A 12,777-nucleotide genomic window follows, 5' to 3' on the forward strand; every position below is an offset into this window, starting at 1 on the left:
ACATGGAGTTTCCTACAGGGTGAGGAAGAGATCAAGAGAACTCTAGTTCAACACACTGAGTTTCCTACAGGGTGTGGAAGAGATCATGAGAACTCTAGTTCAACACATGGAGTTTCCTACAGGGTGAGAAAGAGATCAAGAGAACTCAAGTTCAACACACTGAGTTTCCTACAGGGTGTGGAAGAGATCATGAGAACTCTAGTTCAACACATGGAGTTTCCTACAGGGTGAGGAAGAGATCATGAGAACTCTAGTTCAACACATGGAGTTTCCTACAGGGTGAGGAAGAGATCATGAGAACTCTAGTTCAACACATGGAGTTTCCTACAGGGTGAGGAAGAGATCATATGAGGTTAAACAGAAATACATCTCATTAACTTTTGTAAAGCCAGTTTTTTTACATCAGCAGTTGTCACAAAGTGACAAAACCCCAAAGAGCTCAGGGTTCAAATCCAGCCCACTGCTTGTGTGTCCATCTTTCCCATGGTCTCCTCCTCTGTCCAATAAAACATTGAAATGCTAAAAAGTATATCTTCAACCAATCCAGACAGACAGGAGTTGACCATAAAGCCTAGTTGTTCCTTACCTTGTTAGGGTTGGATCCAGCCACTCCTATAGGATTGAGCAGGTCCTCTAAACCGTGAGGAACTGGCCACAGGCTGAGCGCTACTTTTCCACACACTAACGTGTCCTTGTAGTCAAACATGTTCACGTTGCCCCACGCCAGCGGGCAGTGCTCCTACACACACACACACACACACACACACACGCACGCACACACACACACACACACACACACACACACACACAAACACAGATTAATATTTGTTCAAGTGAACGTACAGTGCTAGTAAACAGACACACAACATAGACAGGTTAGTATATATTAGTATATGTTAGTACTAGTACCATGGACATATTAGTATATATTAGTATATGTTAGTACTAGTACCATAGACAGATTAGTATATGTTAGTTTATGTTAGTACTAGTACCATAGACAGGTTAGTTAGTATATGTTAGTACTAGTACCATAGACATATTAGTATATATTAGTATATGTTAGTACTAGTACCATAGACAGGTTAGTTAGTATATGTTAGTACACTATTATAACACTACTACAACACTATTATAACATTACTGCAACACTATTATAACACTACTACAACACTACTACAACACTATTATAACATTACTGCAACACTATTATACCACTACTACAACACTACTACAACACTATTATAACATTACTGCAACACTATTATACCCTACTACAACACTATTATACCACTACTACAACATTACTACAACACTATTATAACATTACTGCAACACTATTATAACACTACTACAACACTACTACAACACTATTATAACATTACTGCAGCACTATTATAACACTACTACAACACTACTACAACACTATTATAACATTACTGCAACACTATTATACCACTACTACAACACTACTACAACACTACTATAACATTACTATAACATAACTACAACACTACTACAACACTATTATAACATTACTGCAACACTATTATACCACTACTACAACACTACTACAACACTATTATAACATTACTGCAACACTATTATACCACTACTACAACACTACTACAACACTACTATAACATTACTATAACATTACTGCAACACTATTATACCACTACTACAACACTACTACAACACTATTATAACATTCCTGCAACACTATTATACCACTACTACAACACTACTACAACACTATTATAACATTACTGCAGCACTATTATAACACTACTACAACACTACTACAACACTATTATAACATTACTGCAACACTATTATACCACTACTACAACACTACTACAACACTATTATAACATTACTGCAGCACTATTATAACACTACTACAACACTACTACAACACTATTATAACATTACTATAACATTACTGCAACACTATTATACCACTACTACAACATTACTACAACACTATTATAACATTACTATAACATTACTGCAACACTATTATACCACTACTACAACACTACTACAACACTATTATAACATTACTGCAACACTATTATACCACTACTACAACACTACTACAACACTACTATAACATTACTATAACATTACTGCAACACTATTATACCACTACTACAACATTACTACAACACTACTATAACATTACTATAACATTACTGCAACACTATTATACCACTACTACAACAGTACTACAACACTACTACAACACTATTATAACATTACTGCAACACTATTATACCACTACTACAACACTACTACAACACTATTATAACATTACTGCAACACTATTATACCACTACTACAACACTACTACAACACTACTATAACATTACTATAACATTACTGCAACACTATTATACCACTACTACAACATTACTACAACACTATTATAACATTACTGCAACACTATTATACCACTACTACAACACTACTACAACACTACTATAACATTACTATAACATTACTGCAACACTATTATACCACTACTACAACATTACTACAACACTATTATAACATTACTGCAACACTATTATACCACTAATACAACACACCTACAACACTATTATAACATTACTATAACATAACTACAACATAACTACAACATAACTACACCATTACTACAACACTATTATAACATTACTGCAACACTATTATACCACTACTACAATACTACTACAACACTATTATAACATTACTGCAACACTATTATACCACTACTACAACACTACTACAACACTATTATAACATTACTATAACATTACTGCAACACTATTATACCACTACTACAACATTACTACACCACTACTACAACATTACTATAACATTACTGCAACACTATTATACCACTACTACAACATTACTACAACACTATTATAACATTACTGCAACACTATTATACCACTACTACAACATTACTACAACACTATTATAACATTACTGCAACACTATTATACCACTACTACAACACTACTACAACACTACTGCAACACTATTATAACATTACTGCAGCACTATTATACCCTACTACAACACTACTATAACATTACTATAACATTACTATATCATTACTATAACATAACTACAACATTGTTAATATATGTTAGTACTAGTACCATAGACAGGTTAGTATACAGTAGTACTAGTAGTACTAGTACCACAGACATGTTAGTATATAGTAGTACTAGTACCATAGACAGGTTAGCATATGTTAGTATATAGTAGTACTAGTACCATAGACAGGTTAGTATATAGTAGTACTAGTACCATAGACAGGTTAGTATATAGTAGTACTAGTACCACAGACAGGTTAGTATATAGTAGTACTAGTACCATAGACAGATTAGTATATATCAGTACTAGTACCATAGACAGGTTAGTATATATCAGTACTAGTACCATAGACAGGTTAGCATATGTTAGTATATAGTAGTACTAGTACCATAGACAGGTTAGTATATAGTAGTACTAGTACCACAGACAGGTTAGTATATATCAGTACTAGTATATGTTAGTACTAGTACCATAGACAGGTTAGTATATAGTAGTACTAGTACCACAGACAGGTTAGTATATATCAGTACTAGTATATGTTAGTACTAGTACCATAGACAGGTTAGTATATAGTAGTACTAGTACCACAGACAGGTTAGTATATGCGGTGCGGTAGCTACCTCTTTGGCTCCCTTGCGTCCCTTGACGCTGCAGATGGAGAGACAGAGTCTGGAGGAGTGAGGGAGGTCCGTCATGTAGATGTCATAGGACAGCCACTCATTCCACCTGGAGAGGAGAGAGATAAGAGGCTGATGAGATACTTTGTCCGGTTATAGAAATGTTGTAATAATGTTGTAGTTGATAAGGGTTGAGCCATTGCTGGGGTGTTTGATTCATACGAAGACTCTATATTCTTAAATAACCATCAAATCAAATTGTCTTTGTCACATGAGCAAAATACAACAGGTGTAGTAGACCTTACAGTGAAATGCTGAATACAACAGGTGTAGTAGACCTCACAGTGAAATGCTGAATACAACAGGTGTAGTAGACCTTACAGTGAAATGCTGAATACAACAGGTGTAGTAGACCTCACAGTGAAATGCTAAATACAACAGGTGTAGTAGACCTTACAGTGAAATGCTGAATACAACAGGTGTAGTAGACCTCACAGTGAAATGTTGAATACAACAGGTGTAGTAGACCTCACAGTGAAATGCTGAATACAACAGGTGTAGTAGACCTTACAGTGAAATGCTGAATACAACAGGTGTAGTAGACATTACAGTGAAATGCTGAATACAACAGGTGTAGTAGACCTCACAGTGAAATGCTGAATACAACAGGTGTAGTAGACCTCACAGTGAAATGCTGAATACAACAGGTGTAGTAGACCTTACAGTGAAATGCTGAATACAACAGGTGTAGTAGACCTTACAGTGAAATGCTGAATACAACAGGTGTAGTAGACCTTACAGTGAAATGCTGAATACAACAGGTGTAGTAGACCTCACAGTGAAATGCTGAATACAACAGGTGTAGTAGACCTTACAGTGAAATGCTGAATACAACAGGTGTAGTAGACCTCACAGTGAAATGCTGAATACAACAGGTGTAGTAGACCTTACAGTGAAATGCTGAATACAACAGGTGTAGTAGACCTCACAGTGAAATGCTGAATACAACAGGTGTAGTAGACCTTACAGTGAAATGCTGAATACAACAGGTGTAGTAGACCTCACAGTGAAATGTTGAATACAACAGGTGTAGTAGACCTCACAGTGAAATGCTGAATACAACAGGTGTAGTAGACCTTACAGTGAAATGCTGAATACAACAGGTGTAGTAGACATTACAGTGAAATGCTGAATACAACAGGTGTAGTAGACCTCACAGTGAAATGCTGAATACAACAGGTGTAGTAGACCTCACAGTGAAATGCTGAATACAACAGGTGTAGTAGACCTTACAGTGAAATGCTGAATACAACAGGTGTAGTAGACCTTACAGTGAAATGCTGAATACAACAGGTGTAGTAGACCTTACAGTGAAATGCTGAATACAACAGGTGTAGTAGACCTTACAGTGAAATGCTGAATACAACAGGTGTAGTAGACCTCACAGTGAAATGCTGAATACAACAGGTGTAGTAGACCTTACAGTGAAATGCTGAATACAACAGGTGTAGTAGACCTCACAGTGAAATGTGTAGACCTTACAACAGGTGTAGTAGACGTACTTACGAGTCCCTAACCAACAATGCCGTTTAAAGTAATACAGAGAAGAATAAGAAATACAATTATCGTGTAGTAGTGGTATAATAGTGTTGTAGTAGTGTTGTAGTAGTGGTATAATAGTGTTGCAGTAATGTTATAATAGTGTTGTAGTAGTGTTGTAGTAGTGTTGTAGTAGTGTTATAATAGTGTTGCAGTAATGTTATAATAGTGTTGTAGTAGTGGTATAATAGTGTTGCAGTAATGTTATAGTAGTGTTGTAGTAGTGTTGTAGTAGTGGTATAATAGTGTTGCAGTAATGTTATAATAGTGTTGTAGTAGTGTTGTAGTACTGGTATAATAGTGTTGCAGTAATGTTATAATAGTGTTGTAGTAGTGTTGTAGTAGTGGTATAATAGTGTTGTAGTAGTGGTATAATAGTGTTGTAGTAGTGTTGTAGTAGTGTTATAATAGTGTTGTAGTAGTGGTATAATAGTGTTGTAGTAGTGTTGTAGTAGTGTTATAATAGTGTTGCAGTAATGTTATAATAGTGTTGTAGTAGTGTTGTAGTAGTGTTGTAGTAGTGGTATAATAGTGTTGTAGTACTGGTATAATAGTGTTGTAGTAGTGGTATAATAGTGTTGCAGTAATGTTATAGTAGTGTTGTAGTAGTGTTGTAGTAGTGGTATAATAGTGTTGTAGTAGTGGTATAATAGTGTTGTAGTACTGGTATAATAGTGTTGTAGTAGTGGTATAATAGTGTTGCAGTAATGTTATAGTAGTGTTGTAGTAGTGTTGTAGTAGTGGTATAATAGTGTTGCAGTAATGTTATAATAGTGTTGTAGTAGTGTTGTAGTAGTGTTATAAAAGTGTTGTAGTAGTGGTATAATAGTGTTGTAGTAGTGTTGTAGTAGTGTTATAATAGTGTTGCAGTAATGTTATAATAGTGTTGTAGTAGTGTTGTAGTAGTGGTATAATAGTGTTGTAGTAGTGTTATAATAGTGTTGTAGTAGTGGTATAATAGTGTTGCAGTAATGTTATAATAGTGTTGTAGTAGTGTTGTAGTAGTGTTATAATAGTGTTGTAGTAGTGGTATAATAGTGTTGCAGTAATGTTATAGTAGTGTTGTAGTAGTGTTGTAGTAGTGGTATAATAGTGTTGCAGTAATGTTATAATAGTGTTGTAGTAGTGTTGTAGTACTGGTATAATAGTGTTGCAGTAATGTTATACTAGTGTTGTAGTAGTGTTGTAGTAGTGGTGTAGTAATGTTATAGTAATGTTATACTAGTGTTGTAGTAATGTTGTAGTAGTGGTATAATAGTGTTGCAGTAATGTTATAGTAGTGTTGTAGTAGTGTTGTAGTACTGGTATAATAGTGTTGCAGTAATGTTATACTAGTGTTGTAGTAGTGTTGTAGTAGTGTTGCAGTAATGTTATAGTAATGTTATAATAGTGTTGTAGTAATGTTGTAGTAGTGGTATAATAGTGTTGCAGTAATGTTATAGTAATGTTATAATAGTGTTGTAGTAGTGTTGTAGTAGTGGTATAATAGTGTTGCAGTAATGTTATAGTAATGTTATAATAGTGTTGTAGTAGTGTTGTAGTACTGGTATAATAGTGTTGCAGTAATGTTATACTAGTGTTGTAGTAGTGTTGTAGTAGTGGTGTAGTAATGTTGTAGTTATGTTGTAGTTATGTTATAGTAATGTTATAATAGTGTTGTAGTAGTGTTGTAGTAGTGGTATAAAAGTGTTGCAGTGATGTTATAATAGTGTTGTAGTAATGTTGTAGTTATGTTGTAGTTATGTTATCCTAGTGTTGTAGTAGTGTTGTAGTAATGTTGTAGTTATGTTGTAGTTATGTTATAGTAATGTTATAGTAGTGTTGTAGTAATGTTGTAGTATGTTGTAGGAATGTTGTTGTAGTAATGTTGTAGTTATGTTATAGTAATGTTATAGTAATGTTATAGTAGTGTTGTAGTAGGGTATAATAGTGTTGCAGTAATGTTATAATAGTGTTGTAGTAGTATTGTAGTAGTGGTATAATAGTGTTGCAGTAATGTTATAATAGTGTTGTAGTAGTGTTGTAGTAGTGGTATAATAGTGTTGCAGTAATGTTATAGTAATGTTATAGTAGTGTTGTAGTAGTGTTGTAGTAGTGGTATAATAGTGTTGTAGTAGTGTTGTAGTAGTGTTGTAGTAGTATTGTAGTAGTGGTATAATAGTGTTGCAGTAATGTTATAGTAATGTTATAGTAGTGTTGTAGTAGTGTTGTAGTAGTGGTATAATAGTGTTGCAGTAATGTTATAATAGTGTTGTAGTAGTGTTGTAGTAGTGGTATAATAGTGTTGCAGTAATGTTATAATAGTGTTGTAGTAGTGGTATAATAGTGTTGCAGTAATGTTATAATAGTGTTGTAGTAGTGTTGTAGTAGTGGTATAATAGTGTTGCAGTAATGTTATAATAGTGTTGTAGTAATGTTGTAGTTATGTTATAGTAATGTTATAGTAATGTTATAGTAGTGTTGTAGTAGGGTATAATAGTGTTGCAGTAATGTTATAATAGTGTTGTAGTAGTGTTGTAGTAGTGGTATAATAGTGTTGCAGTAATGTTATACTAGTGTTGTAGTAGTGTTGTAGTAGTGGTATAATAGTGTTGCAGTAATGTTATAATAGTGTTGTAGTAGTGTTGTAGTAGTGGTATAATAGTGTTGCAGTAGTGGTATAATAGTGTTGTAGTAGTGTTATAATAGTGTTGCAGTAATGTTATAATAGTGTTGTAGTAGTGTTGTAGTAGTGGTATAATAGTGTTGTAGTAGGGTATAATAGTGTTGCAGTAATGTTATAATAGTGTTGTAGTAGTGTTGTAGTAGTGGTATAATAGTGTTGCAGTAATGTTATAATAGTGTTGTAGTAGTGTTGTAGTAGTGTTATAATAGTGTTGCAGTAATGTTATAATAGTGTTGTAGTAGTGTTGTAGTAGTGGTATAATAGTGTTGTAGTAGTGGTGTAGTTATGTTGTAGTAGTGTTGTAGTAGTGGTATAATAGTGTTGCAGTAATGTTATAATAGTGTTGTAGTAGTGTTGTAGTAGTGGTATAATAGTGTTGCAGTAATGTTATAATAGTGTTGTAGTAGTGTTGCAGTAGTGGTATAATAGTGTTGTAGTAGTGGTATAATAGTGTTGTAGTAGTGGTGTAGTTATGTTGTAGTAGTGGTATAATAGTGTTGCAGTAATGTTATAGTAATGTTATAATAGTGTTGTAGTAGTGTTGTAGTAGTGGTATAATAGTGTTGCAGTAATGTTATAATAGTGTTGTAGTAGTGGTGTAGTAATGTTGTAGTAATGTTGTAGTAGTGGTATAATAGTGTTGCAGTAATGTTATAGTAATGTTATAATAGTGTTGTAGTAGTGTTGTAGTAGTGGTATAATAGTGTTGCAGTAATGTTATAATAGTGTTGTAGTAGTGGTGTAGTAATGTTGTAGTAATGTTGTAGTAGTGGTATAATAGTGTTGCAGTAATGTTATAGTAATGTTATAGTAGTGTTGTAGTAGTGTTGTAGTAGTGGTATAATAGTGTTGCAGTAATGTTATAATAGTGTTGTAGTAGTATTGTAGTAGTGGTATAATAGTGTTGCAGTAATGTTATACTAGTGTTGTAGTAATGGTGTAGTAGTGGTATAATAGTGTTGCAGTAATGTTATAGTAATGTTATAGTAGTGTTGTAGTAGTGTTGTAGTAGTGGTATAATAGTGTTGCAGTAATGTTATAATAGTGTTGTAGTAGTATTGTAGTAGTGGTATAATAGTGTTGCAGTAATGTTATAATAGTGTTGTAGTAATGGTGTAGTTATGTTGTAGTTATGTTGTAGTTATGTTATAGTAGTGGTATAATAGTGTTGTAGTAGTGTTGTAGTAGTGGTATAATAGTGTTGCAGTAATGTTATAATAGTGTTGTAGTAGTGTTGTAGTAGTGTTATAATAGTGTTGTAGTAGTGGTATAATAGTGTTGCAGTAATGTTATAGTAGTGTTGTAGTAGTGTTGTAGTAGTGGTATAATAGTGTTGCAGTAATGTTATAATAGTGTTGTAGTAGTGTTGTAGTACTGGTATAATAGTGTTGCAGTAATGTTATAATAGTGTTGTAGTAGTGTTGTAGTACTGGTATAATAGTGTTGTAGTAGTGGTATAATAGTGTTGCAGTAATGTTATAGTAGTGTTGTAGTAGTGTTGTAGTAGTGTTATAATAGTGTTGCAGTAATGTTATAATAGTGTTGTAGTAGTGTTGTAGTAGTGTTATAATAGTGTTGTAGTAGTGGTATAATAGTGTTGCAGTAATGTTATAATAGTGTTGTAGTAGTGTTGTAGTAGTGTTATAATAGTGTTGTAGTAGTGGTATAATAGTGTTGCAGTAATGTTATAGTAGTGTTGTAGTAGTGTTGTAGTAGTGGTATAATAGTGTTGCAGTAATGTTATAATAGTGTTGTAGTAGTGTTGTAGTACTGGTATAATAGTGTTGCAGTAATGTTATACTAGTGTTGTAGTAGTGTTGTAGTAGTGGTGTAGTAATGTTATAGTAATGTTATACTAGTGTTGTAGTAATGTTGTAGTAGTGGTATAATAGTGTTGCAGTAATGTTATAGTAATGTTATAATAGTGTTGTAGTAGTGTTGTAGTAGTGGTATAATAGTGTTGCAGTAGTGGTATAATAGTGTTGTAGTAGTGTTATAATAGTGTTGCAGTAATGTTATAATAGTGTTGTAGTAGTGTTGTAGTAGTGGTATAATAGTGTTGTAGTAGGGTATAATAGTGTTGCAGTAATGTTATAATAGTGTTGTAGTAGTGTTGTAGTAGTGGTATAATAGTGTTGCAGTAATGTTATAATAGTGTTGTAGTAGTGTTGTAGTAGTGGTATAATAGTGTTGTAGTAGTGGTGTAGTTATGTTGTAGTAGTGTTGTAGTAGTGGTATAATAGTGTTGCAGTAATGTTATAATAGTGTTGTAGTAGTGTTGTAGTAGTGGTATAATAGTGTTGCAGTAATGTTATAATAGTGTTGTAGTAGTGGTATAATAGTGTTGTAGTAGTGGTATAATAGTGTTGCAGTAATGTTATAATAGTGTTGTAGTAGTGTTGTAGTAGTGGTATAATAGTGTTGCAGTAATGTTATAATAGTGTTGTAGTAGTGGTGTAGTAGTGTTGTAGTAGTGGTGTAGTAGTGTTGTAGTAGTGGTATAATAGTGTTATAGTAGTGGTATAATAGTGTTGTAGTAGTGGTGTAGTTATGTTGTAGTAGTGTTGTAGTAGTGGTATAATAGTGTTGCAGTAATGTTATAGTAATGTTATAATAGTGTTGTAGTAGTGTTGTAGTAGTGGTATAATAGTGTTGCAGTAATGTTATAATAGTGTTGTAGTAGTGGTGTAGTAATGTTGTAGTAATGTTGTAGTAGTGGTATAATAGTGTTGCAGTAATGTTATAGTAATGTTATAATAGTGTTGTAGTAGTGTTGTAGTAGTGGTATAATAGTGTTGCAGTAATGTTATAATAGTGTTGTAGTAGTGGTGTAGTAATGTTGTAGTAATGTTGTAGTAGTGGTATAATAGTGTTGCAGTAATGTTATAGTAATGTTATAGTAGTGTTGTAGTAGTGTTGTAGTAGTGGTATAATAGTGTTGCAGTAATGTTATAATAGTGTTGTAGTAGTATTGTAGTAGTGGTATAATAGTGTTGCAGTAATGTTATACTAGTGTTGTAGTAATGGTGTAGTAGTGGTATAATAGTGTTGCAGTAATGTTATAGTAATGTTATAGTAGTGTTGTAGTAGTGTTGTAGTAGTGGTATAATATTGTTGCAGTAATGTTATAATAGTGTTGTAGTAGTATTGTAGTAGTGGTATAATAGTGTTGCAGTAATGTTATAATAGTGTTGTAGTAATGGTGTAGTTATGTTGTAGTTATGTTGTAGTTATGTTATAGTAATGTTATAATAGTGTTGTAGGTGTGTTGTATTAGTGGTATAATAGTGTTGCAGTAATGTTATAATAGTGTTGTAGTAGTGTTGTAGTACTGTTGTAGTTATGTTGTAGTTATGTTATAGTAATGTTGTTGTAGTAATGTTGTAGTTATGTTGTAGTTATGTTATAGTAATGTTATAGTAGTGTTGTAGTAGTGTTATAGTAATGTTGTAGTTATGTTATAGTAATGTTATAGTAATGTTGTTGTAGTAATGTTGTAGTTATGTTGTAGTTATGTTATAGTAATGCTATAGTGGTGTTGTGGTGGTGTAGTACTGTTGTAGTTATGTTATAGTAATGTTATAATAGTGTTGTAGTAGTGGTGTAGTAATGTTGTAGTAATGTTGTAGTAGTGGTATAATAGTGTTGCAGTAATGTTATAGTAATGTTATAATAGTGTTGTAGTAGTATTGTAGTAGTGTTATAATAGTGCTGCAGTAATGTTATAATAGTGTTGTAGTAGTGTTGTAGTAGTGGTATAATAGTGTTGCAGTAATGTTATAATAGTGTTGCAGTAATGTTATAGTAGTGTTGTAGTAGTGTTGCAGTAATGTTATAATAGTGTTGTAGTAGTGGTGTAGTAATGTTGTAGTTATGTTGTAGTTATGTTGTAGTTATGTTATAGTAATGTTATAATAGTGTTGCAGTAATGTTATAATAGTGTTGTAGTAGTGTTATAATAGTGTTGTAGTAATGTTGTAGTTATGTTATAGTAATGTTATAGTAATGCTATAGTGGTGTTGTGGTGGTGTAGTAATGTTACCTGGGGTTGGAGCAGGGTACTCTCTGGGTGTTGACGTTGTCACACAGCGGCTCTCCTCCATGATAGATACCAGTTCTAACATATATCTACAACAGTTGATCAGTTACAGGAGACAACATGATGTCAACACACACAGACAGTTAATATTGACATCAATTGTTATTATCATTATGGAGCGTGTCTGTCTACCTTGTCAATGTCTCTGATGTTGACGTTAACGTATGTAGCACAGAGCAGGCGGACCCTCAGCAGGGTGTTGAAGGCCCAGAGGGAGCGGGGTGAGCTGGGATCTCCTCCCCCAGGACAGGGGCTGGGCTGGGGGGTCCGCCGACTGTAGGAGGGAGCTACAAACCCACTGCCTGGGAGCTGGCTGTACAGACTGTCCTTTGACACTAACATCAGGTGGGGCAGGCGGCCCACCGTTATACAACTACGGATATACTGGGGGAGGGAGATGCACAGGGAGGAAAGAGAGGAATGGGTTAAGAGTGTCATCACCTTAATATGTGTGTGTCTATGGATCAGCCATGACAGTCTGTGTGTGTGTGTGTGTGTGTGTGTGTGTGTGTGTATGTGTGTGTGTGTGTGTGTGTGTGTGTGTGTGTGTGTGTGTGTGCGTGCGTGCGTGCGTGCGTATGTCTGTCTCTGTGTGTGTGTGCGCGCGCGTGCGTGTGTGTGTGTCTGTCTCTGTGTGTGTGAGTGTGTGTGTGTGTGTCTGTCTCTGTGTGTGTGCGCGCGTGTGCATGCGTGTGTGTGTCTGT

General features: G+C 34.0%; 1 protein-coding gene across 2 annotated transcripts in view; it reads right to left on the reverse strand.

Annotated features, from left to right (window-relative positions):
* LOC118942980 (phosphatidylinositol 4,5-bisphosphate 3-kinase catalytic subunit alpha isoform) overlaps nucleotides 1–12,777 on the reverse strand; it is a 150,089-nt gene that overhangs the window by 60,724 nt on the left and 76,588 nt on the right. For both annotated transcript variants that reach the window (XM_036958414.2, XM_090214958.1), the window contains 4 exons: nucleotides 12,206–12,457; nucleotides 12,017–12,102; nucleotides 3,714–3,819; nucleotides 587–739 (listed from right to left, as the gene is read on the reverse strand). In XM_036958414.2, the coding sequence (XP_036814309.1) occupies nucleotides 587–739; nucleotides 3,714–3,819; nucleotides 12,017–12,102; nucleotides 12,206–12,457 (597 nt within the window). The remainder of the gene's footprint in view (nucleotides 1–586; nucleotides 740–3,713; nucleotides 3,820–12,016; nucleotides 12,103–12,205; nucleotides 12,458–12,777) is intronic.

The sequence above is a fragment of the Oncorhynchus mykiss genome, chromosome 21, assembly GCF_057628025.1.
Source record: "Oncorhynchus mykiss isolate SJ-2025 chromosome 21, ASM5762802v1, whole genome shotgun sequence".
In the NCBI taxonomy this organism is placed as follows: Eukaryota; Metazoa; Chordata; class Actinopteri; order Salmoniformes; family Salmonidae; genus Oncorhynchus; species Oncorhynchus mykiss.